Source organism: Lepisma saccharinum, chromosome 1 (genome assembly GCF_977018435.1).
Source record: "Lepisma saccharinum chromosome 1, izLepSacc3.1, whole genome shotgun sequence".
In the NCBI taxonomy this organism is placed as follows: domain Eukaryota; kingdom Metazoa; phylum Arthropoda; class Insecta; order Zygentoma; family Lepismatidae; genus Lepisma; species Lepisma saccharinum.
The window spans coordinates 48,748,897-48,776,640 of NC_139229.1; the positions used below are offsets into that span (position 1 = coordinate 48,748,897).

General features: G+C 39.4%; 1 protein-coding gene across 1 annotated transcript in view; it reads right to left on the minus strand.

The window, feature by feature from the left end:
* Window positions 1-27,744, minus strand: part of SP2353 (EGF like, fibronectin type III and laminin G domains protein pikachurin) — a 507,832-nt gene that overhangs the window by 73,112 nt on the left and 406,976 nt on the right. Inside the window, exon 6 of the mRNA XM_083131470.1 lies at window positions 550-739. Coding sequence (XP_082987596.1) covers window positions 550-739 — 190 coding nt within the window. The remainder of the gene's footprint in view (window positions 1-549; window positions 740-27,744) is intronic.

Genomic DNA, 27,744 nt, shown 5'->3' on the forward strand with positions numbered 1-27,744 from the left:
TTTTACTCCCTCTTAAGTAAACGGAAACACGGGTTCTAAAATAGAATGAAATCCATGCCGTCCACCCACATTACAATCTTGAGTACTGTAAGTTTCCTATTGTTTGTTTAAGGGTGTAAGGGATGACCCTTTGTAAAGACACCTCTTTTCCACGTATTAATCCTGGACTGTATTTTGCAGACTAACGAGGTCCTGGTGTCTGAACCTACGGTCAGTATAATCCTTGGTGGAGCTTGGGTTTTGTCTGTCCATGTGCGTTTGTGAGTGAAGCGAAATAAAAAAAACAAAGCTATTGTTTGCTTCATGAAACATTTGTTCCATCAAACAACACCCGTTCGATTCATTGATTGATTCATTAGTTGATTCTTTTGATTTACTTACTTCGCTTTTCTGTCACTTCTGGCTAATCGCAAAGTGAGATAAGATTCAGCGCCAGAGCCTCGCTAGTCTCCCAACGAGAAACGACGGTTTTGCATAATTTGTTACTGCGTACAGAAGAACACTGGAAAACAAGAAATTGGAACTAAAAGAGGAAAAACCACAACTTACCCACATCGAAGCCCTTCATGGCATTTCCTTGCGGGGACAAGTTGAACCCGTACACCGCATCATTTATCTCCAGATGACGGATGCAGCCATGCAGACCATCATCGACCGGCAGCTTTTCGGCCACCCCGGTTGTGTTTCCTGGACCTCCGACGAACACAGGCTCTCGGAAAGTGATTCGGGAAAACAGACCCTGGAAAAAAGTGGAAGAAACACCGTTACTCTTCCTCTCAGAGGTTCGAATGCCTGCCAATAACACAACACCACGTGAAACTAACATCATAAACTCGTTCGTCGTCCTGTTCATCGAAAGTAATGTCAAGCACAACCAACCGAGAAAAGATTCAATTAGTTGTGATAATCCTGAAAAGTATCCCAGTGATTTGAAACAACAAAAATATATTTGATTGCTTGATTGATTGATTGAGTTGGTGTTTTAAGTCCACTTTATGCACAAGAAGGCTAATCGGGACTGGAATCCGAACCACTATGTGCCTCCACCGGGAATCGAACCCGGGAACCCTTGATTACAAGACGACGACGCAACCACTGCACCATCGGGGAGGCATAACAAAAATGGATAATAAAGCTTTCGATGGTTAGAGCAATTTTGAAATTTAATTCATATTAGCCCTTATCCGGATGAATAGATTGTAAAATAGCCTGCCCCCGTGGCGGAGTGGTTAACTCATCGCGCTACGATACCAGAGGTTCCGGGTTTGAATCCCGGCCTGGGCATGGATATTTGTGAGTGTCCATTCATGAATTTCATCATATCATCACTCATCCCCATCTTCGTAAATTAGCCAGAAGTGGCACAAAAAGCGAAGTAAAATAAAGCAAATCAATCAATCAATCAGATTGTAAAATATTTCAATGTCAAAATAAAGAAAATACAATGGCAGTATCATCAGGCTTGTGGTAAAAATAAGCATTCAAAAAAAATCCTATTTACAAGACTTAAATTAATAGAGAGAGATTTTATGCGGTCAATTTGAAAAAAAAATCTACCATTTAAGGTTCGTTCCGTTTTACATTATGCTAATAGGAATTTCTTTATTAAAATCACATAGCGATTGATACATTTAAACTAAAATAGTAATATAACAAAGAATAAGTAGTGCTTAAAAATACACTTAATTAGTAAGTTTCTAATGATTTCAATGACTTTTCCTAACTTTCTAAAACGCATTTTTACATCAAAAATAGATTGACAAAGAAATGATTGATTGAGTTGGTGTTTTAAGTTCATTTTATGCACAGTAAGGTTAATTAGGACTGGATCTATAGTTTAAAGTGGGAACCGAACCACTATGTACCTCGACCGGGTATCGAACCCGGGACCGACAAAGAAATGAAATTGTATGTATATTGATAATATATGTCAAACATTGCTTAGTGAAGTGATGTGGTTGTACCACACGGAACATGACATCGACATTGACAAATAAGAGTTTTCGCATTCACGTTCATTTGTTTAAATCACTTCGTTCTTGAGATGAATGGAGAATAGGAACATATTTTGGTTCACATTTGACACATTAATATCACACAAAAAAATTCACTCTCCACAATGTGCTGAATCTAGGCAGTAAGAACCTATCTTGCATTGGAAATATAGACAATGGATTTCTTCAAACCTTACGACTTGCAAGTTTGTTGTATTCGACGCGGTCTCCTTAACTTCTGCCGTTTCCGAGGATGAACAAGGGTTAGATTATGAAATGTCTCACATTGAGAACCTCCCAAGATGCTCCTGAGGGAAACCGGATGCTCGCTAGCATCAATTCAATTGTGGTCCAGCTGCATCCACCGTGGTCTGATGACCTAGATACCTTTCTCTATCGGATTAAATTGTGGTTTCCGTATTTCCCTTTGAGACGAACGGAGCTTAGTGAACCTCATCACATTAGGCTGTCTAGTATGTCACGTGACATTTTGCATATTACATTCTCATTCAGCACATGAGAACTTGCAGGTTGTTGCAATAGTAGTTTGAGTTTCTATAGAACTAAAATTAAATGGAGTGACTCAGTTGTTAGTATATGCAGATGATGTAGACTTAATAGGAAATAATATAAATACAGGGTGTTCATAAAGTCCCGGTGCCATTATAAAAATACATAGCTCGGAAACTACATACAATAGAACAATGGTGTTGATTGCAAAATGACCGTAATTTTTCAACAAGATGGGACACTCTCTCATTGGTCCAAGGATATTCGAGGTCTTCTGGATAGGCATTTCCCTGGCAGGTGGATAGTCGGTGATGGACCTATTCGCTGGCCACCGCGCTCTCCTGATATTACACCCTTGGATTTCTTCTTCTGGGGGTATGTCAAGGGCTGTGTTTATCGCACTCCTGTTCCAGATGTTGTTGCTACTCTTCGAAGAAGAATAAAGGAGAGTATCCTAACTGTTACTGGTGATATGCTGGGGCGTGTATGGACAGAAGTGGATTACCGCCTTGTTCTGAGAGCAACTAGAGGGGCGCGCATTGAGGTGTATGGCATATAAACGTGGAGAGTTGTAGCTCATCTTGCAATTAACAGCATTGTTCTATTGCATGTAGTTTCCGAGCTATGTTTTTTGTAATGATACCCGGACTTTATGAACACCCTGTACAATTAATAATAATGCTAAAAAGCAGCTAAATAGATAGGTTTGGAAGTTAGAAAATAGAAAACTAAAGATATATTTACAGGTCGAAACTAAGTTTTAGGAAATAAAAAAAAATATTGATAACAATTAGTTTGAATCAGTTTCCAAATTCAAGAAAATGATATTAAAGAGGAAACAAAATGCAGGCTTAATTCAGGAATTGTGTGTTACTTTTCTCTTCATAAACTGTTATCTTCTCGTATAGTATCTAAGAAACTAAAAGTTAAAAGTAATTTTGCCTGTATATGGATGGTAACTTGGTCCATTACCTTCAAAGAACATAAATTAAGTGTATTTGAAAATAAAATCCTTAGAAAAAAAGTATTTGGACCTAAAAGGGATAAGGAGGCAGGTAAGTAGAGAAGGTTACGTAATTTTGAACTGCGTAATTTCTATTCATATCCAGTATAATTAAATCAAGAATATTTAGATGGGCAGGCCATGTGCAACTGGGACAAAGTATGAATTTGACTCAAGAGTAAACATTAATACAGAAACGGAGAAGGTTAGAAGTACTTAATTTGTATTCATGTCCAGATATTATTAGAATGATTAAATCAAGAAGACTTAAAGGGCAGGACATGTGACACGAATGGGAGAGGAAAGGAGAGTTTACAGGATTCTTGTTGGGAAACCTGAAGGTAAGAGACTTGTAGGAAGGCCAAGACGACGATGGAGGTTGATTGATTGATTGGTTTGCTTCTTGTGCCACTTTTGGCTAATTTGCAAAGATGGGGATGAGTGATGGTATGATAGAATTTATGAATAGACACGCACAAACATCAAAACCCAGGCCAGGATTTGAACCCGGGACCCCTGCTGTCGGAGCGCGATGTGCTAACCACTCCGCCACGTGGTCCGGCACGACGAGGAAGGAATACCGTGGATATAGGCCTAAAGGATATCGATAAGGATGGAAAAGATTGGAATGATTTTGCCCAGGATAGGGACAGATGGAAGGTTTGTGTTGCTGCAATCATAAACCTTCGGGTCTAAGAATGATAGAGAGTTAGTTAGTTAAGGTTGGAAATCTGTTCAGCGTGCATGCAACTAGAAAGTTAGCAAGCCACATGACAGGAGTGGGTCGACTCAATAAAAAGGTCATTCTCCTCCGTTGGCAGAAGTTTCAGCAAATTCTAAGCCGAGCTAAATATAGAGACGAATCTCGGATTACACAAAGTCATTAATGAGCGCGATTGTATGCGTATAATTAGCAGCACTGCACAAGATTAGCCAATAGAGCAGCAAACAGGGGGAGCGGATCAATTGAGACGATTCTGAGCTCAATCAAGCCGTCATTGTTGCACTAATGTGCCCGTCCATTGACTACGGGGCGAATGCAACTCATTTGCATGATATGTCTGCATTGGGCTTCCACTCTGTATTGCACAGGTATTAGCACACTCGCCCCTCACGCCTCTGATTATGATTGTACGGTTGTAAGCCTGATGGTTTACTAATACTGTCGTTCTTGTCAAAGGGGTACGCATAATATGCTTCAGACAATTGGGAAAACAAGAAATTGATACCCTGTGTTTAGATAAATTGGCACACCCTCTTAACTCTATCAGATGTACAGCTATATCTCAACAGAAGAAAACATTCTAGATATGGGAAATAAAGTTTTAAATCTGTCGAAGCCCTTACGAACCTCTTACAAACCACAACAGAAAACAAACTAGATATGGGAAATAAAGTTTCAAGTCTGTCGAAGTCCTTTTCGAACCTCTTACAAACCACAACAGAAAACAAACTAGATATGGGAAATAAAGTTTCAAGTCTGTCGAAGCCCTTTCGAACCTCTTACAAACCACAACAGAAAACAAACTAGATATGGGAAATAAAGTTTCAAGTCTGTCGAAGCCCATTTCGAACCTCTTACAAACCACAACAGAAAACAAACTAGATATGGGAAATAAAGTTTCAAGTCTGTCGAAGCCCTTTCGAACCTCTTACAAACCACAACAGAAAACAAACTAGATATGGGAAATAAAGTTCTGTCGAAGCCCTTTCGAACCTCTTACAAACCACAACAGAAAACAAACTAGATATGGGAAATAAAGTTTCAAGTCTGTCGAAGCCCTTTCGAACCTCTTACAAACCACAACAGAAAACAAACTAGATATGGGAAATAAAGTTCTGTCGAAGCCCTTTCGAACCTCTTACAAACCACAACAGAAAACAAACTAGATATGGGAAATAAAGTTTCAAGTCTGTCGAAGTCCTTTCGAACCTCTTACAAACCACAACAGAAAACAAACTAGATATGGGAAATAAAGTTTCAAGTCTGTCGAAGCCCTTTCGAACCTCTTACAAACCACAACAGAAAACAAACTAGATATGGGAAATAAAGTTTCAAGTCTGTCGAAGCCCTTTCGAACCTCTTACAAACCACAACAGAAAACAAACTAGATATGGGAAATAAAGTTTCAAGTCTGTCGAAGCCCTTTCGAACCTCTTACAAACCACAACAGAAAACAAACTAGATATGGGAAATAAAGTTTCAAGTCTGTCGAAGCCCTTTCGAACCTCTTACAAACCACAACAGAAAACAAACTAGATATGGGAAATAAAGTTTCAAGTCTGTCGAAGCCCTTTCGAACCTCTTACAAACCACAACAGAAAACAAACTACATATGGGAAATAAAGTTTCAAGTCTGTCGAAGCCCTTTCGAACCTCTTACAAACCACAACAGAAAACAAACTAGATATGGGAAATAAAGTTTCAAGTCTGTCGAAGCCCTTTCGAACCTCTTACAAACCACAACAGAAAACAAACTAGATATGGGAAATAAAGTTTCAAGTCTGTCGAAGCCCTTTCGAACCTCTTACAAACCACAACAGAAAACAAACTAGATATGGGAAATAAAGTTTCAAGTCTGTCGAAGCCCTTTCGAACCTCTTACAAACCACAACAGAAAACAAACTAGATATGGGAAATAAAGTTTCAAGTCTGTCGAAGCCCTTTCGAACCTCTTACAAACCACAACAGAAAACAAACTAGATATGGGAAATAAAGTTTCAAGTCTGTCGAAGCCCTTTCGAACCTCTTACAAACCACAACAGAAAACAAACTAGATATGGGAAATAAAGTTTCAAGTCTGTCGAAGCCCTTTCGAACCTCTTACAAACCACAACAGAAAACAAACTAGATATGGGAAATAAAGTTTCAAGTCTGTCGAAGCCCTTTCGAACCTCTTACAAACCACAACAGAAAACAAACTAGATATGGGAAATAAAGTTTCAAGTCTGTCGAAGCCCTTTCGAACCTCTTACAAACCACAACAGAAAACAAACTAGATATGGGAAATAAAGTTTCAAGTCTGTCGAAGCCCTTTCGAACCTCTTACAAACCACAACAGAAAACAAACTAGATATGGGAAATAAAGTTTCAAGTCTGTCGAAGCCCTTTCGAACCTCTTACAAACCACAACAGAAAACAAACTAGATATGGGAAATAAAGTTTCAAGTCTGTCGAAGCCCTTTCGAACCTCTTACAAACCACAACAGAAAACAAACTAGATATGGGAAATAAAGTTTCAAGTCTGTCGAAGCCCTTTCGAACCTCTTACAAACCACAACAGAAAACAAACTAGATATGGGAAATAAAGTTTCAAGTCTGTCGAAGCCCTTTCGAACCTCTTACAAACCACAACAGAAAACAAACTAGATATGGGAAATAAAGTTTCAAGTCTGTCGAAGCCCTTTCGAACCTCTTACAAACCACAACAGAAAACAAACTAGATATGGGAAATAAAGTTTCAAGTCTGTCGAAGCCCTTTCGAACCTCTTACAAACCACAACAGAAAACAAACTAGATATGGGAAATAAAGTTTCAAGTCTGTCGAAGCCCTTTCGAACCTCTTACAAACCACAACAGAAAACAAACTAGATATGGGAAATAAAGTTTCAAGTCTGTCGAAGCCCTTTCGAACCTCTTACAAACCACAACAGAAAACAAACTAGATATGGGAAATAAAGTTTCAAGTCTGTCGAAGCCCTTTCGAACCTCTTACAAACCACAACAGAAAACAAACTAGATATGGGAAATAAAGTTTCAAGTCTGTCGAAGCCCTTTCGAACCTCTTACAAACCACAACAGAAAACAAACTAGATATGGGAAATAAAGTTTCAAGTCTGTCGAAGCCCTTTCGAACCTCTTACAAACCACAACAGAAAACAAACTAGATATGGGAAATAAAGTTTCAAGTCTGTCGAAGCCCTTTCGAACCTCTTACAAACCACAACAGAAAACAAACTAGATATGGGAAATAAAGTTTCAAGTCTGTCGAAGCCCTTTCGAACCTCTTACAAACCACAACAGAAAACAAACTAGATATGGGAAATAAAGTTTCAAGTCTGTCGAAGCCCTTTCGAACCTCTTACAAACCACAACAGAAAACAAACTAGATATGGGAAATAAAGTTTCAAGTCTGTCGAAGCCCTTTCGAACCTCTTACAAACCACAACAGAAAACAAACTAGATATGGGAAATAAAGTTTCAAGTCTGTCGAAGCCCTTTCGAACCTCTTACAAACCACAACAGAAAACAAACTAGATATGGGAAATAAAGTTTCAAGTCTGTCGAAGCCCTTTCGAACCTCTTACAAACCACAACAGAAAACAAACTAGATATGGGAAATAAAGTTTCAAGTCTGTCGAAGCCCTTTCGAACCTCTTACAAACCACAACAGAAAACAAACTAGATATGGGAAATAAAGTTTCAAGTCTGTCGAAGCCCTTTCGAACCTCTTACAAACCACAACAGAAAACAAACTAGATATGGGAAATAAAGTTTCAAGTCTGTCGAAGCCCTTTCGAACCTCTTACAAACCACAACAGAAAACAAACTAGATATGGGAAATAAAGTTTCAAGTCTGTCGAAGCCCTTTCGAACCTCTTACAAACCACAACAGAAAACAAACTAGATATGGGAAATAAAGTTTCAAGTCTGTCGAAGCCCTTTCGAACCTCTTACAAACCACAACAGAAAACAAACTAGATATGGGAAATAAAGTTTCAAGTCTGTCGAAGCCCTTTCGAACCTCTTACAAACCACAACAGAAAACAAACTAGATATGGGAAATAAAGTTTCAAGTCTGTCGAAGCCCTTTCGAACCTCTTACAAACCACAACAGAAAACAAACTAGATATGGGAAATAAAGTTTCAAGTCTGTCGAAGCCCTTTCGAACCTCTTACAAACCACAACAGAAAACAAACTAGATATGGGAAATAAAGTTTCAAGTCTGTCGAAGCCCTTTCGAACCTCTTACAAACCACAACAGAAAACAAACTAGATATGGGAAATAAAGTTTCAAGTCTGTCGAAGCCCTTTCGAACCTCTTACAAACCACAACAGAAAACAAACTAGATATGGGAAATAAAGTTTCAAGTCTGTCGAAGCCCTTTCGAACCTCTTACAAACCACAACAGAAAACAAACTAGATATGGGAAATAAAGTTTCAAGTCTGTCGAAGCCCTTTCGAACCTCTTACAAACCACAACAGAAAACAAACTAGATATGGGAAATAAAGTTTCAAGTCTGTCGAAGCCCTTTCGAACCTCTTACAAACCACAACAGAAAACAAACTAGATATGGGAAATAAAGTTTCAAGTCTGTCGAAGCCCTTTCGAACCTCTTACAAACCACAACAGAAAACAAACTAGATATGGGAAATAAAGTTTCAAGTCTGTCGAAGCCCTTTCGAACCTCTTACAAACCACAACAGAAAACAAACTAGATATGGGAAATAAAGTTTCAAGTCTGTCGAAGCCCATTTCGAACTTCTTACAAACCACGACAGAAAACAAACTAGATATGGGAAATAAAGTTTCAAGTCTGTCGAAGTACATTTCGAACCTCTTACAAACCACAACAGAAAACAAATTAGATATGGGAAATAAAGCTTTAAGTCTGTCGACGCCCTTTTCGAACTTCTTACAAACCAATCATACACAAGGATCAAATTACTAATACTTATGGATTGCTACTCACACCAGAAGACACGACTTTCGAATGGTGTTGCCTGTAATCAGAGGGTTCCGATTTCGTTCTCCGGCGGAGGCACATTGGACAGTGGAACGGATCCCACTATAATCTGTCGGTACAGTCAAGATTAGTCCAGCTGCGCATAAATAGACATAAAACAAACTTTCGTCACATTGAAGGAAATACAGCCTCCATGTGGTTGTGAGACTGAGTTCAAATCCTGATTAAGAATGATTGATTGTGTTTGTCTATGTACATCATCAATTCATCATTCATCCTCATCTCCGGTAAGCGACGTAAAACAACCATAATGCAAGTACAGTGACTGACACTTGTTGAATTCAGAGACCGCGTCCTCTTCCAATAGGAGTCATTACAAGCCATAGGTGCCAGTGATTGTAGAGACTAGCGATACACCGGAAGAAAGAAAAGGAAACAAATTTCAAGTCATGCCTCTGAATTTACGCTCCAGTTGACTAAGCAGTTGGCTAGAAAATCCCTCACCCCCCATGATGTTCTCAAAGTCACAATTTGTTTCAAAGGGGCAATAACGTCCCCTCCTTTACTATGGATAGGGCCTCCCCGATGGTGCAGTGGTAGTAGCGTGGTCGCCTTGTAATCAAGGGGTTCCGGGTTCGATACTCGGTGGAGGCACATAATGGTTCGGATCCCACTTTAAACTGTAGGTTCAGTCCCGATTAGCCTTACTGAGTATAAAGTGGACTTAAAACACAAAATCAATGTATCAATCAATTTACTATGGATAATATCATTACATTCTTATTACTCATGAAGAACTTGCAAATTCAGAGAAGGAAAGTGATAACTACACTACAGGAATGTTATATGTTACACCGCGTATGGCCTAAGCTGTTGCTCTTCCCGCGCCTGCTCAACGTTGACTATCTCGTTCGGGGGAAACCGCGCTATCGATAGGATACACGAGAATACACGAATTGTACGCGTTGGCCTTCTCGATGGCGCAGTGGTAGCGTCGTTGCCTTGTAATCGAAGGGTCCCGCGTTCGATTCCAGGTGGAGACACATAGTGGTTCGGATCCCACTTTAAACTGTAGGTCCAGTCCCGATTTGCCTTAAACTGGACTTGAAAAATCAACTCAGAGCACACTAACCGGTACCACGAAAACTGGGCAATACGAGCTCTCTTAATGAGCCATTAAAAAGTGGAGTGGCAACATCATGTGTGCAAACGGTACTTCTCTGACTTCCATTCGGTCATTGATGTCTACCACATAATATTTTCCTCTCTTCCGATTGGCATAGAACCTTCCGAGCGATTGCTAACGTGGGAAAGTTGACAGGTTGGACCAAATGCAGTTTACATATTCGTCAAACATGGTGATTGAATCACAAGTAATATGCAACTGCTTATTCCATCTTTCCGTTCGTGTCAACTACTAAATACCTCAGACACTACCAGAGCTACGAAGATGAAATTTGGTTGGCTGATAGACCTACCCAATAACAGCCCAATTTAACTTTATTGGACTGGCTGGGTGGCTGTGGGACAATATGATCGATTATTTGTCGATAATTTCGAAACTAACAAACGGGAAGAACTAAATGTTCTGAATTTGAAAATCTAAAGCAAAGTTGGTTTAACACGACATAAATTAATTAAAGTGGTCCTTCCGTCTATCTCTGTCAGAAACATAATTGAGAGTCAATTATTTATCAATCGTTTAATATGAGCCGCGGTGGCTCAGTCAGTATAGAGTCTGACTACCATGAGGGAGATTCGATTGCAATTCCTTGCGTGGCTGATTTCAGGTGGGAATATTTTCATCAAAGTCCTTGCGGCTCTGGGGTTCACCCAGCCTCTATAATAAATGGTAAGGTCAGACAGAGCGTGGTTCTGATCACTTACGTTCACAAATGGCAGAGATCATATATATAAGTGGCCTTCTCTCCACATATGCTTCCATGGTATGTTGCAATGTATAGGGAATAGCTTTGCCATCAGAGCGGTGGTGGTTCAGTAGGTAGGGCACCTGACTGTCATGAGGGAGATCCGAGTTCGATTTCCAGGGTGGATTATTACAGGTGGAAATTTTGCCAGTAATGTCTCTGGGTGGAATGGCTCTGGGGTTCACCTGGAGATAAAAGCGACAGACGTGTGGTGCTCATCTCAATACCTCCACAAATGGCCGAAACCCTCGACTTACAAATGCAGATCGTTGGGCAGCAAGGCCATTTTAAAAGTAAGATGCTCTCCTGAAAATTAAAACTTTTCTTGGGTCGACACAAGCCTTCTGACACATCGACTACATAAGAAATGAGGAACAGGTAGTAAAAAACTTTCGAGAGGAATATTACACAGGATACTGAGCTCTACATGTGAAAATGGTCAATGGAGGAAACAATTTTATAATGAACTATGCGAGCTGTATAAAGAAGCAACAGCGATTGGAAGGACAACTAACTTGGAAAAGTGAGACTGAGCCTCTTAATAGAATATTTGATAAACCAGGTGGACAAAGAAAGTGATGACGACCAAGCTCGAGATGGGTGGATGGTGTTGATGACGATGCACGGATGCAGCCCGGAATGAAGACCGATCGCGACTGATCAGGGGTCGGCCAAGGACCAGCAATGGACTTTATATTCATAATGATGATGATGATGATGATGATGATAGAGAATATATCGTAACATATTTTATAACCTTCCAATCGTCCAGTTCAGCGTACAGATACCAAAATAGCTTTTGAATCTATAAAATACAAATGAGAAATCTAAGCAAGGATAGTACGAGTCGAAATGCATTCTGCAAATTCTGATAATTTTAAATTTATGAGTGCCGACCTTTTTGGCGGAGTGGTTAGCACAGCAAGCATCGACGCAAGTTATTCCTGGTTCGAATTCAGGCTTGGGAATGGGTATTCTTTGTGAGTGTCCCTTCATCAATTTTATCACATCATCACTCATCCTCATCTTCGCGAATAGATAAAAGTAGCAGAAAAGGAAGTAAAATAAACCAAATGAATCAATTATATTTCTGAATTCTTGAGATGCTTGAATCAGAATAATTTCTCCACTATTGAAGGACACGGTGTTCCGTTCAAACCTCCCACATTTAAATTCATCATTGCTAAAAGGTTGTGAAACGTGGTACTAGATGAAATAGAAACTCAAATAATTTTATTGTATGAAGCACTAAACACGAATTCACCAATCCACCTCTATGTGTGCACCGTTTGTAGCACGAATAATATCCAATCTGAGAACCTCTGGATTGTTTATTAACACTTCCAGTCGCCAAAAACTTCGCACACCATGCCTTAATGGTTTTCCAAACTGGTGATTCACCTCCATATTCTCCTCGGTAATTTCTTTGCACTGTAATGATTGATTTGGTCTCTGCATACCAGAATACAGATTGTGCGCGCTGCTGCGGAGTCGCCATTGTGCTTTATGCGATTGTGGTGCTGCATAGTGAGAGAACGGTGAACTTCGACGTCATGCAATAAAATTATTTGAGTTTCTCTTTCGTCTAGTACCACTCGCATTCCATTATGTTTCATAACCTTTTAGCAATGATAAACTGAAATGTGGGAGGTTTGAACGGAAGACGCTGTATAATTTTAGCCAAAATAACACGTTCAAGATATAATTTGACTGTTATTCGTATTCAATAATATAAAGCTAAGGAATAATAGAAAAGAAGAGACTGGTGTTCCAAATTTCTAGTACGTATTTTACAGTATACCGTGACGCTATAAAATGCTTTACTTAAATCCATATAAAGTTGGTTTCCCTACTGTTATAATTAAAGTCATTAATGATATTAAAGTCGATAATCAACACAGGCAGATACAACCAGGCCAGTTTGAATCTTCTCGCGTCGACGGTTTGTTTTCTCTATGTAAATCTCAAATAACTTCGATCACCAAACAGCGCTGTGTTCAGTGCGAAGGATTCTGGGTAATTAAATCCGGATATTATGTAATTTCCTCTCGTAGATTAGCCTGCGAGTGTGATTATAAACAGGATGATGGGCAGGCAGTACATTACAAAAGACGCACGACTGATTACAAAAACTTGATGATAAACTTGACCACATTTACTGCAAGCAACGGTCTTCACACATAATGCATGTAAGAGGACGTCAAATTGAGGGATGAAATGCCAAAGGTGCAGTTCAAAAGTTCATTCAGTATTTATGTAATGTACAGTCATGGAAAATAGTTCTTGGGCCACGAGACCTACGATATCGTAACATCTTAAAGCCTGTTGTCTATGCAACCCAAATAACAAAATTGTCGCTTGGGTTTGCCTGGCGGACCTGGATTCTCGGGAATGATTGAGTATTGACAGCAGCGTGAGTCATACCCCCAGGCCCAGCCATAACAAACAACAGCTGGGTGCCGTGAGACCACCAGAAAAAGTTTCAGGAATTGGTTTCTTAACAACAGCTATTCGTAAGAAAATGTTCTCTTTACTGATATTAGAGTCATTGTCAAGAAAGTTCACTGAAATGGTGGTTTTCGTCGAATCATCATCGCGCAACACACATGCTGTCAACCCAGAAGTCCTTGAAAAAGATTGGAGTTAAAAACAACTACTTGACAAATGATAAGACGAATCGATATTCATTAGTCCCAACTTAGAATTTTGTGTAAGACATGGATCATCATGTACTATCATCCATTTCATAACTTCATTAATCATCCTCATCGCCTTTGTTGACGCCAAGTGGTAGAAAAGCAATATAAAATAAGCAAAATTAAGAAATTAATAAATGACATTTTCAGCGATTTCACGCAGCGACTCAGTTGCATGTAGACAAAATTTCATTAATCGGGAACCAAGGGCCCCCTCGTTGTGCTTCATTGTCATTTTCCCTCCACTTTGCCTGCCGCGATTAACCTGATGTTGATTAATGCACAATCCACAAAGTGCACCAAAGCGGCGCATATTATGAATAGGTAAACTGTGATATTATGCTAATTTACAATTTAGTAATAAAATGTGAATTTTGGGGGCTTCAGTTAAGTGGCTGCACATCCATTACGTAATCGCGATATCATCAAATTGTACAAATTGTACACCTACGTAAAGTGTCAGTCCCCGTCAAAGGCGTGCACAGACCCTCTGATTAGAGGGGGATAGCCTTGATTATATTTCAGGCCGGAAAAGAATAACGTAATTTCATCTCACTTGTTTAAATTTTATTGCATTGATGGGTGTGTTTATATATAAACCCCCCCGCCCCACACACATATAAATACATACATACATGTATATATATATATATATATATATATATATATATATATATATATACAACACACACCCACACACACACATACACACACGCACACACACACACACACATATATACCAACAGTAAAATCATATAAATTGTCTCTCAAATCTGCGCGTTCCTTTTGCTCCAAACAATTGTTCATGCACTTAAGAGAAAACCTTTTAGCAGCAGTACTTCTCTCCTCGGTAATATAAAATGCATTACAGAAAACAAATTGCGAGCAAAGCGACCAATAAATTTTCAGATCCAAATTTTTGCAAAATGAAAACAATGTCGATTTAATATGGGAAAAAAAATCATGGAGAGCCATATTATTCTCTATTAAATTTTTTTTTCATTTAGATCGTTTGGCGTCCAGGGTTAACTCCCGCCGACCCATAGCTACGGCTCTGAACTTGACTAGACTGCAAGAAAAGCAGACATTGCTAGCGAAGCGAGCAAGAACATTTTACAAAAGGTATTTATATTTGTATAAAATTTGAAATCAAGGGGACAATTGCAGCTCTGTCCCTCCCCCCCCCCTGCAGGTGCTCTTGGCAGTCAGGAAGAAATAATGCAAGAAAGACGTGAAAACAAAATCCATCTTGAGTATCCTTTTGTCCTGCTACTCTTAGATTCTGCTACTCTTGCTTTCCTTTACTTCCATGTTTGCCCCCTTAAATTGATTTCCGTTCAAGGTTGTGGGGGGCTGTGGTTTCGCCACTGCACCCCCTTCCCCCGTAGTTGCCTTTAGTGTTGCCCACGAGACGAGATTTTTGGCCTGTCTCGTCTCGTGGAAATGCTGTCTCGTCTCGAAAATATTCGTTTGTCTCGGGACACATGATCAATCTCGTCTCGCCTCGAATTTTTAAAAGCCTGTCCCGTCTCGTCCCGTGGGCAACACTAGTTGCCTTGAACTTTCATCGGCTTGAAAATACTTAATTTTCTTTAAGAGTATAATATAGTTTAATAACGGCGATAGGATTCATCTATCCTAAATTTCTAGGTGAAAATATAATTATATAGGGGCATAGATGTCTGAAATGGAGGCAAGGATTGCCACATCTTCCCCTTAGAAAACGAATGTCAACCAAAAAGTACGTTTTCGCATGTATAATTTGATTTCAGTCATAATAATTTACATTAATTATTATAATGAGGATGCAGGAATGCGATAATGCAACACTATTATCGGGGTAATATGCCCCATTGAGAAATACCTTGCTTGTCTCTTCGTGGAAAAAATCTGCAGACGTCCATGATTAGGGGTGCATTTGACCTCCCCCTGGCCCCATGGGCGCACGCCTATGATCCCCGTGATGGAATATGTAGCGCAATGCCAGGAATTTAAGATCAAATTTGTTTTGTTATTGTTTTTATTAGTAATTACCTCAGTTTTCTTTCTCTGAAGTTAAATTATTCATGACGACGATTTATGATTACATTAAAGACATGAATGAACATACACAATGAATCCATTTTGGTCGGAACTCGAACTCGGAACCTTGTTCGGCAAGAAATTAAAATATCCATAATGCATGAGTGTTTCATTGGAGATGTTCCTCTACTTCCATCATTTTATCACTAATATATTTCTTTAATATACAATAATAAGTCACAACTACCTAAAAATAAATATTATTTTGCATTTTCATATGCATATGTATTTTTACGGTTAGAGTGTGAACTGGCACCTGTTTATTTAGATTGTTCATTATGTTTCGTGTGTAGTTAAAGATAGGAAATATGCTTGAGGAACGATTAGGGCTATAAGAATTCCGTCCGTGACGGAGTGGTTAGCACAGTGAGCTACGATGTCTGATGACCTGGGTTCGAATCCCGTCGTGCGTATGGGTGTTCTTTGTGAGTGCCCCTTCATCAATTTCATCATATCACTCATCCTCGTCGTCGCGATTAGCAAGAGGTGAAAGAAAAACGACGCTAAATAAGAAAATAAAAAGACTTATAAGAATCAATCTTATTTCCGGACGTGTCCTACATTTTATAGTTGTGTCTGGCCTCCGGAAGGAATTTGAAAGAAATCTCAAATGTCTTATACGTATTTTGAGCATCACGTAACTTCAAATTAGATGGAGAAACAGAAAAACTGAGGGAAGTCTAAGATAACGTGGTTCCTTGGAGAAGTATGCTTAAATCAAAGAGTGTGCATGGTTGCTACTGGATGTTCGGAAAAACAATTACAATCCCAGCTCAGAAATTACTTCACGATTTTCTAGATCCGAAAAAGTCCGGATATATGTATAAAAATGCTTACTTTGTGAAGTTTTATCGATATAAGTGTCGGTAATTTGTTCGAAGTAACAAGTAATTTTTCTCGTTATTGGAGAAATAAGGCACACAATTCTGTTTTTTCCCAGTGTATAGTAGTTTTTTTTACATATTAATAAACAAGAACTTCCAGACTTTGTTTACGAAATTGTGAATTTTTTCCTTCCCGAATTCATGGATTGTTTTCTCTTCCTGGCCCCACATCGACGAACAACGTTCTGTCTTACTAACACAAATTGAAATCACATACAGTCGTGCTATTAATTAGCAGTTGAGGAATTTTGAACTCAACCGTTCACTTCAACATTAATTTTTCAGCTGAAGATGTGTCATATTCTCGTTATATGCTAAGATGTTCTAGTAACCTATTATAGTTACTGCAAATACGATCGTGTTCAACATTTTGAGACAATTTGTCCTACTTTCCGCTGAAGAGTGATCTGATAGCCCTATTTGTGATGAGAACTGTTTTTACTCAATTTCTGATATAATTTATTCCAGCATTTCCTTCAACTTCTATTACCTTGTTATTACCTCCAATGATTACACAACTTTTCCTTCGTGCTCGACCTTTGGGTTCAGAAATGTTTACAACACCCCCATCTCCCGCGTGTAAATAGCAGGCAACAACACTTTAGAAAACCAGAATGTATACAACTTGTTTACTACATATTTTACGAAAATATTAGAATGTTAGCTTGATATAACTGTGGATTGGAACGAACGAAATAAAATACCTGTTTTATACCCACACTGGAACGAGCGCAGGCCTGCTGTGAGTCACTCTGGCAGTGAAGGTCACTGATCGAAGCAGTTGGTGCTTGCTTACTACAAGCAGGCGCCTTATCTTTCCTCAAGGAAACACGGAAATCTTAGTTACTTTCTTTCGCCAGACTAATGGTGAACATTTACAGGAACGTAAGGAGTAGTATGGTATTCTATTGTAATTAGATTTCGTGGTGTTTAAAAGATATCATAACAATATGTAAATCTCTTTTGTGACCTACACTGAACTTATTTTAAAGTTTCATTGACATGTGAAAGCGGAAATTTAGAGATCCTTCTTCCTTACGATTTCTAAACAACCGAAGAGTGTGGTGAACGTGAAACTACTTATTGTTCGCATCAACGATATGCATTATACAAATGGTCCTTAATCAAAAACCCTATTACATCACAGGAAGTGATATTTAAAACATTCTACCACGTATCCAACGTAACCAATATTCAGATTGATTCCAAGCTTCTGTTTGGGTTATTTTGTGTCGCATTTTTACCTCTTGCGATAATCGCGACGACGAAGATGATGGGTAATGATACGAATGCAATGCTACATCTAAGCCTCACCAGGTTTCAAAAATGGATCCTCTGGCTTTGTGAGAGTTACGGTGATTTTTATTTTTATTTTCATTTGGTATTTTAAGTCCACTTTATGCACACAAAGGCTAATCGAGACTGCATCTACAGTTTAAAGTGGGATCATAACCACTGTGTCTCCACCGGGTATCGAACAGGGGACTCCTTGATTACAATACGACTCCTCTACTACAGCGCCATCGGGAAGGATGAGTGTGTGTGTGTGTGTGAGAGAGAGAGAGAGAGAGAGAGAGTTACGGTGACTACGATAATGAAGAATTGAAAGTAGCAGAACGCCTAAGCTATTCTTTTGTCAATATTGGAATCGTTAATGAATGTTATGAATGTCAGTTCAAATTGAAAAAAATAAACTACTTGTAAAAGATTTCCAGAGTGCCGTTACAAATCGTTAATTTTTCTCTTTCCACACATTACTTTGCTACTATGTAGATATTTGCATGCTAAGATGTAGAAAGTGCTGCATTTTCAGTGTCTGGAATTGCGATTTATTTCTGAGAATGGAGTGAGTAGTGGGAAAAGGATCACCTCACATGTTTGGATTATACCTCCCCGCCAAAAAAAAAAAAAAATACACAAAATATATATCGGCTGTTGTTCTTATAAGGAAATATAACATGTATGAATTGTCTCAAGAAATATTGGAGCCTATTCACATCCCTACGGAACTTGGAAGAAAGCCCACGTAGAGATTGGAAAGTTTTGTTACGACAAAATTGTATAGTAAATTAAAATGCAAAGTCCTACCTTGTGCTTTGCACCAAGCCATGAAGGCGTATAGGGGGTGTGGAGTTAGTGGAGTTAGGGCCCCACGCTTTCTTCATCAGGCGGAAGGTGGGAATGATGTGATCAGCACCACGCCCTTGGCCGCCATACCCCCCCCCTTCCCCATAGTTTCCTCCAGGTACCGACTTTATACGACGCTGGGTGGGCACCGAAGCAGCTTGAACAGGTGGACAAAATCCCGATTATCCCCCGTCGAGGATCGAACCCAGATCTCTCGCATGGTAATAAAACGCCCTAACGACTGTGCTACTGCGGCACATACAGTAATTAAGGCAAGAATTGTTTTAGCGTTTCGTTCAACGTTTTTAGGGGAATCATTTTCGGAGATATAACGGGTAGCTCTTGTCGGTTCTGCGACCTGGGTTGAGAAAAGCCGATTTTCTGACGAACAACATTCCACCTGACAAGTCACGTGACTTTCCTACATTTCCTGTGCCTGTTGGCTTTTGCATGAAAGACGAGTTGCTCTTGAGACAGACAGAATCACCCGATCACCTAATGGTGCAATGTGTGTTGCCTACCCTTCCGGCATTATTTACTGCCATTAAAGTCTTATGGGGAAGAACTTTTTTCCACCACTGTACATACAGAGGAAAGTGGCCATAAGACATCCATAAACTTTCACAGAACACATTACACATTAGTGAAAAATGTGCTTTCATTAAGTACTCACAAAGCCAATATACTTACACATGTTCTCTTCACGAATCTATCTTCATGATCTTCTATTCTTGTCTTCAGGGTTGAAGTTTACAATACAGTGCAAGAGAGTAAACTATTGTTACTTTGCAAAAGAAGAAACTTTTTTTGGAAAAACAATAGCATGTGATGCATACATTTGTCTAGAATTTAATAAATCTAACCTAATTTATTCGTATATGTTGGAGGCCACCCAGATGGCGTTGTGATAACGTCGTGGACTTGTAATCAAGATGTCCCGGGTTCGATAACTGGGTGTGGAGTCACACAGTGATTCGGATTCCACTTTAAACTGTAAGTCCAGTCCCGATTAGCCTTTATGTGCGCAAAGTGCACTTAAGACCAAAACTGAAACTCAAACGTATTTGTTGGAGCTATCTCGTGTCCTTGAATCCAGTCTCTTTATTTCAACAGCTTGACTCCCAACTTTCCCGGGCAATTTAGCAACGAAACGCTTTCAACAATGGATCCAGAAGAGCGAAAAGGAACTCTCAATCTGATCTTGCGCCCGTTAAGCTCTCATTTGGCTTAAAAGAACGGCATGAATTTGGCACGAAGAAAAGGACACAAACATCCTTTTGTAGGTTAGAGAATAAAATATCCGTTTGCTGACAATATTTAATTTTCAACTCGACGGTCATTCCGCCCCATTTTTGGACCGGGTACAGCAGAAGTGATTTCGAGTTTCCGCCGGAGATAATTAGGTTAGGTGACCGCTAATATGAACAAATAATGGAACTCTGTGCAAACAATCATTGGGGGGGGGACATTTTGCGCTCGAAAGCACACAATGAGAAAGCGAGAAACAAACATGATTATCTCATTTTTTTGTGAGGATAACATTTTATATAACGTATGAAAGCGGCAATTATTGGGTTTTCTCAAGTCAATAGGAGTGTACTGGATATGCATACAAGTCAGATTCACTCCAGTGGGTGTGTCTGATTTGATTGGATTTTTAAAAAAATGACTTAGCTTTTCTGCCACTTTTGGCTAATCGCGACGATAAGTGATATGATAAAATTGATGAGATGACGATGATATGATAAAATTGATGAGAAGAACACCCATGTTCAGGCAGGGATTTGAACCCTGGATCTCTAGCGTCATAGCGCGCTGTTCTAACCACTCCTACACGGAATGTGTGGGCGGATTAAGAGGGGTGGAGGGAGCAATCATCCCTTGAGAGTTTTTCTTTTCTCAATAATGAAAAAAAACCTTTATATTTCTTCGGAATGAGATGATAGATCTTACGTAAAATATGAACTTATTTGATTAGTATTTTTTTTAAAACGTGATTTATTGAGTAAAAGCTTTAAACTTTTAAGTGGAATGTAAAAACGCGTGGGTAGTGTCGAATTCCTTTTGAGTCCTCTTTGAAGAATGATTAGATAATTTCTTCTAGGCTAGTTCACATGCAGGAAGAAAATGTTTTTTTTTTTTTTTTGTATGCGCTTGCTGTAAAAGCTGACAAGCTCGAACTTGTTTCCCTTCTGTGTTGAAACACTTAAACCTGCGGGCTTTTCTTCGGCTTAGCACCGCTTGTCGGCACTAGCTGAGGAAAGCTTGAACCAGCTAGCTACTCAGCTCCACAAACAAGCCAATAATTGGCTTCATTTCCATCTTTCGTATGGCTCCCACTTATGTATTTAAAATAATAATAAAATATATGGAAAATAATTGACAGAGTTAACTGTGCTTCGCATTAATCCATGGTTAACATCTCATGTCGACTGATAGATTGATTTGATGTAATTTACTTCGCTTTTCTGCCACTTTCGGCTAATCGCGAAGATGAGGATGAGTAATGACACGATGAAATTGATGAAGGGATAATCATAAAGAACATCCATGTCATACCAGGATTCGAACCCGCGATCTCTGGCGTCGAAGTGCGCCATGCTAACCACTCCGCCACGGAGGCCACCTTGACGTTTCAGATGTTGTCTGATAAAATATCACTATGGTTACATCATACCAATTAATTTTCAATTATTCACGATCTCCTCCGTCATCAACATCGAATGTTAATATACGTATGTCACGGACTCGCAACCCAATTACAAACACGTGTGTGTGTATATTAATCAAAGGCTAACGAGGCGGCAACTACAAGGATATATTTCAAAATAACATTTAACAATTTTAAATTTTATGAAAATCCGTAACCGACAGAAATCAATTAAGAATAGGGAATGTAGCACTTTAGGAACAAGTAAGGAGTTACTGCAAGCTATTATAAGTTATTTTATTACTGTGACGTCACACGGGTGTTCCTAGGTTGAGCCCCAGCCTGGAGATGGGTGTTCCTTGTGAGTTTCCCTTAATAAATTTCACATAATCATCACTTAATACCATCGTCGCGATTAATCAAAAGTTGTAGAACTGCGACGAAAGTTTATGATGCGCTTTTGGTGTATCACAATAAATACAAAAATGCATTAAATGGTACATTTATCAGCTGTTGCTTCGTGTGATGCATTAAAATACATCATTTGAGATCAGACACGATCATTTCAAAGAAACCAAAATCACATATCTAATTGCGTTAATTAATGCACGATGAAGGTGCATCAAATTGAATTTGTGCAATTTTCTACTGTACTTAACAAATAAAATGTGGGTGCTTTATTGGAGTGAAGACATGTTGAATCCCTTTACGAAACATACAGATCAACATTCGAGTCATCATCCCTTTGGCAGTATACGTTTCACGACCGTTCAGATTTCACTCAAAAAAGAAAGAAAAAAACCTTCATGAAATATGGATCAAAGTCGTAAAAGAAAGCCAAGAGAAAAATATTATCTTTCTTCTTTTCTTTTTGGTAACAAGACACGGCGAACTTGCACATATTGCTTCGCCTTGGTCTGCAGATATTGGCTCTAAGTGGATGGGAAAAAATCCCAGGGAGATATTCTTTATCTCGGAATAAAAGGATGGGAAAATAACACCACGAGAGTTAAAGGTTATGATCGACGCAGCTGCTTTCGCTGTTGGAAAGTCTTGAAGCGGGAATTCGAAACCAATTTTATCTATTGCTTTTCTATTTGTGTTTATGAGGTTAAGGCGAATAGGTCCGCCATAGATGGATAGGAAGGAAGAAGGAAACCAAACCAGATATTCGCGGAAAGATACAATCAAATTATTTTAAAATTAAATGCTTATCTTGCAAATCTCTATGAATCACCTGTCAGCAACGTCCTTCACACCGATGAATGGTTCCATACAGGCTTTGTCACTAGACAGAATGGCGGTGCTCAACAGTGTTGTCAATTATTGAAAAATGTTACTGCTCAATCTTACTAGGCAGCACCACGACGAAAATACAGAGATGTTATGGACAAGAGCATAGTTAACATTTGCGGCAAATATCTTGGTGTCATTTATGTGAACGAATAGTATTCTATTGTTACTAGTATACCAGGAAGCCGGACTAAATCCTACATAGCCCTCGACTCCGAGAGAGTGCTCTATATGTGTGTGTATAAAGTGTGAACAAATTGCATAGAGAATAATTCGTCGGTAATAGACAAGGACTTAGTATGAGTACTGCAAGTGCCAGGAGGAACCAGTTCCTTTGCAGGACCACTACGAACCAGGGCCCACTCTCCAGAGGAACGGGCCATCTGACTATACTGAACGCAACTCCAACTGGCGGCGGGGAAACAGCGAATCAGCGATCAGTTGAACTTTCTTCGACCGAGATCGCGCATTTTCGAGTCACAAGGTACCGAACGTTGTTCGCGGGACGAAACAAATGAGTGCTAGGTACACCACATGTTGCCAAACGTACCGTAAAGCGAGAAAGAGTCTTCTTGGGCAACGGTATTGCCAGCACCAGAACAACTGCACCAGCGGTCCTGAACGATGAAGTTTCCGAAAGGACCACCCACAGGTCGGAATGCAGGCGGACACACAGTCATATAAAGACAAGTGGCAAACATTGAAGCACGCTTGACAACGTTGCTTCGGGAGAGAGATGTGACCTCTTCAGTTTTTACTTCGCAACCGAGCTTGTTGACACCCATCGGACCACACGCCCCCGAAAATGATTGGGGCACAGAAAGGACCAGAAATAGCCTTCAAGGGGAGCCGCCAGATGGAGTTGCGTTCAGTTTTATATCAGCGCCGACCCAGTACCAAAGTTCGACCCGTGAATTCGAAGAAGAGGACAGCAGCCTCAGAGGGCTACTCGAGCTCACTGCATTGTTTAGAGAGTTTGCTCTCTGTTAATAGATGTTGCAATTGGGAATCGGAAGTGCGTTCGAGTAATCTTGTAATTGTTCTACCATTTACAAACAGCCCATTGGCAGACAGTTTGAGTTTTCTAAAGTCCACTTTATTCACAAATAGGCTAATCGGGACTGGACCTACAGTTTAAAGTAGGATTCGAACCACTGGCAAAACAGGATCAACCCTCCAGGTAAAATCCTGCACGAATTAAGTCTCTAGCCAACACCCTGGGACAGAATAATCTTAACGTCTCAAAACACCCTCAGTGGTTCAATGATCAGCATTAGAAGCTATGGAAATCCACATGTTCTGGGTTGAAGTTGAACATGTGGCTCTTTCATTTAGTCACTGAATCACCATTCATATTGCCGTAGTAAACTTAAGTTACTTATTAAATATTAACTTACACGAAGAAAAATCTCCAACCAACTCTTAAATACTAGAAAGCGAAACACTCACGTTAAAATAATAATATAAAATACTAGTACCTAATTTAACTTCCCAATTTCAATAAACATCTGTTCTGAATACCAGAACATGTCGAACGTCTAAATTTTCATCTCATGGTCTGTTCTGAATACCAGAACAAGTCGTAATTATTCAATTTCTTCATCTCATACTACATAGATTATATTATGTTATCATATTATATCATTGTATTATTGGATTACACTGTAACAAATTTTTAAATAAATTGAGCACAGAAAAAAACGGGGGAATCAAAATTCGGAGGAAACTGACGCCTTGTTATGTATTTAGAAGTACCAGGGCATCAAACGCTTCCCCCTTAATGTATGCTGGTGGAGGCGGGATGGGACGTAAGTAAACTTAAGTAAAATAGTAAAATTACAAGTAAAATACATTTTCACTGGACCTATGACTCATTTACATTAAGAGCTTCAGAGCGAGTCAGACTACTGGACTCTCCAATCAAATCAAATGCTTCCAGCAAATCGCGAAGGGCAAAGCACCAATCCCCTATTTTCACGTCAACGCTTAACATCGTTATTAGGCTCACTAACATGTCTCCGCTGAATTGCTAGAAACTCTGTGAAAATTGAAATCTAGTTAAGTTATATGCAACTAAAAGTATATATAACAAATATTCACCTAAACGTGATCCAATGTCTTTGAAGCTTTGTGTTGGATGTAAAATAAAATGGAAGAGTTGGAAAATAGGTTACAGAAACAAACGACATCGGAATTTGGCGCGAAGCATAAACAAAGGGAGAAGTTAAAACGAAGAGCAATGCAATTACGAAAGAAATTAACAGTTCAATTTATCTGCTCTTTTGCACTGATTTTTCAAAAAAATGCTTTGAAAACATCACAAAAGTTCGGGCGGAAAATAAACAAGGGAATATCGCGATCGAGAACACATTGGGCGTTGAATTGGTTTGGGGCGATGCCACGTGACGTCAGCGTTAATGAGGAACAGATTGGAGTGCAGTGAATCGAGGTAATTGGCCTCACTCGTTTGCAGGACAATTCTGGCGTAGGCGCCCAGGGATCTCGGCGGGATGTCTGCATTTGTCAATGCACTCCCAGCTCCGTCATGCGTTGGGGAAATTTGTTTTCTCTTTCGGAAGCCTCATTAGGCAAACTGAGGGGAAAACTGCCGAAAGAATGGGCTTTATTCTGAGTCTCATTGAAACTCCGTGAGGTTCCCTCTTTCCAAATGGCGCAGAGTTCGAATCTCGATCAAGACAGACTAATTAATCTCGAGACGATTGATTTAAAATTTTTGGGTGTGTCGGCACTTTTGACCATTTTGCACCATTAAGCATACACGGGGACATAGCTGCTTATCTAAAATGCTTACCTAACAGTTTTAAAATGGGTGTAAAAAGTCCCTTGGAAAAAATTAAAAGTGCAAGGTTATAATGGGACCTGTACAAGACAAACACAACACATTAAAAGGTAAGAATACATTAAACGTTTCCTTACAGACAGCGGAAAAGACCAGCTCTTCTCAAAAAGTTAAAAACGTTTGTTAAAACACTGTCGACATCTCCCAACAGGGATGACAAACAGCTGGAAAGATTAAAAAAGTCTGCCTGGAGAAAGCAAAATCGGTACATTCATTAATATATGCTTAACATAATTTAAATTCCATTTCAAACACGACACACTGGAGGGTTCAGCCCTTGCTGCAAGTGAACGTGCGTGTCCAATTCGAAGCCGAGCTAAGATGACTTCTCGGCGGGAGGGACGGGACATGACCGAGGATCTGACTTGCCTCGATATGATTTGATTTAATGTTGATTATTTAGCGTGGTTTTGTGCTACTTTTGGCTAATCACCGCAATCAGGATGAATGATGATATGATGAAATTGATGAAGGAACGCTCACAGGATGGGATTCAATTCATTGACGTCGTGGCTCGCTGTGATAACCACCCCACCAGGGAGGTCGACGGGTCTCACCTCGAGTTGTACGGTCTCGAAGGGAAATCTCTGTCTCGTATCTCGAAATATACAGTATAAAGAACATATTCAGCATGCCGCCGACAGAACTGTGACAGTATATACAGGTCTATAGGGAAAAAAAAAATTGTCTGACTCCTCGTTCTGCGGCTACGAACACTCATCAACCGGAATTTTATCATGCATTACAGTTGGGCTGAAAAGTTCGTAGGCTAACATAGTAAAAAATATTTTTTTGACAAAATTCGATTTTATTATTCAATATAGTTGCCTTCGAGGGCGATACAACGATTATAGCGGTCATACAATTTTTCGATGCCATTTTTATAGTACGATTTCTCTTTAGCCTCAAAATAGGCCTCAGTTTCGGCGATTACCTCTTCATCAGTGCTAAATTTCTTTCCAGCGAGCATTCTTTTAAGGTCTGCAAACAGGAAAAAGTCACTGGGGGCCAGATCTGGAGAATATGGTGGATGGGGAAGCAATTCGTAGTCTAATTCATATAATTTTGCCAACGTTTTCATTGATTTGTGACACGGAGCATTGACTTGATGAAACAGCACTTTTTTCTTCTTCAAATGGGGCCGTTTTTTCGTGATTTCATCCTTTAAACGCTCCAACAACGCTATGTAATAATCGCTGTTGATGGTCTGGCCCTTTTTGAGGTAATCGATGAATATAATACCATGCGCATCCCAGAATACTGAGGCCATAACCTTGCCAGCTGACTGTTGCGTCTTTCCACGCTTTGGATTCGGTTCATCGGTGTCGGGAAAAATGTCATTGGACTCTGGAGTGTAGTTATGGTGCCATGTTTCATCCATTGTAATATATCGACGGAAAAATTCGTGTTTATTACGGTTGAATATCGCTAAACATTGCTCCGAATCATCAAAACGTTGTTGCTTTTGATCGATTGTGAGCACGCGCGGCACCCATTTTGCACACAGCTTTCGCATGTTCAAATATTCATGCACAATATGTCCAACACGTTCCTTTGATATTTTTAAAGTCTCAGCTATCTCGATAAACTTCACTTTACGATCATTTAAAATTATTTTGTGGACTTTTTTGATGTTTTCGTCGGTAACAGCCTCCTTGGGGCGTCCACTGCGTGCATCGTCTTCAATGCTCATTTCGCCTCGTTTAAATTTAGCAAACCACATCTCAACGGTTGATTTTCCTGGTGCAGAGTCCGAATAATGTTTATCAAGCCAAGCCTTGGCTTCAACAGTATTTTTTTTCGCCAAAAAGCAATGCTTTATTAACACACGAACTTCTTTTTTATCCATTTTTTCACAATAACAAAAGCTACTTCACTCACAATGCTATATCTCACGAACTAATTATCCGGCAGCTGTGAAATTTATACACGTATCTTTTGAAGGTTAGTACTAAGTAAAAATCACATGGATTTAATTCTAGTAACGCCATCTATGAGTCAGTCTACGAACTTTTCAGCCCACCCGA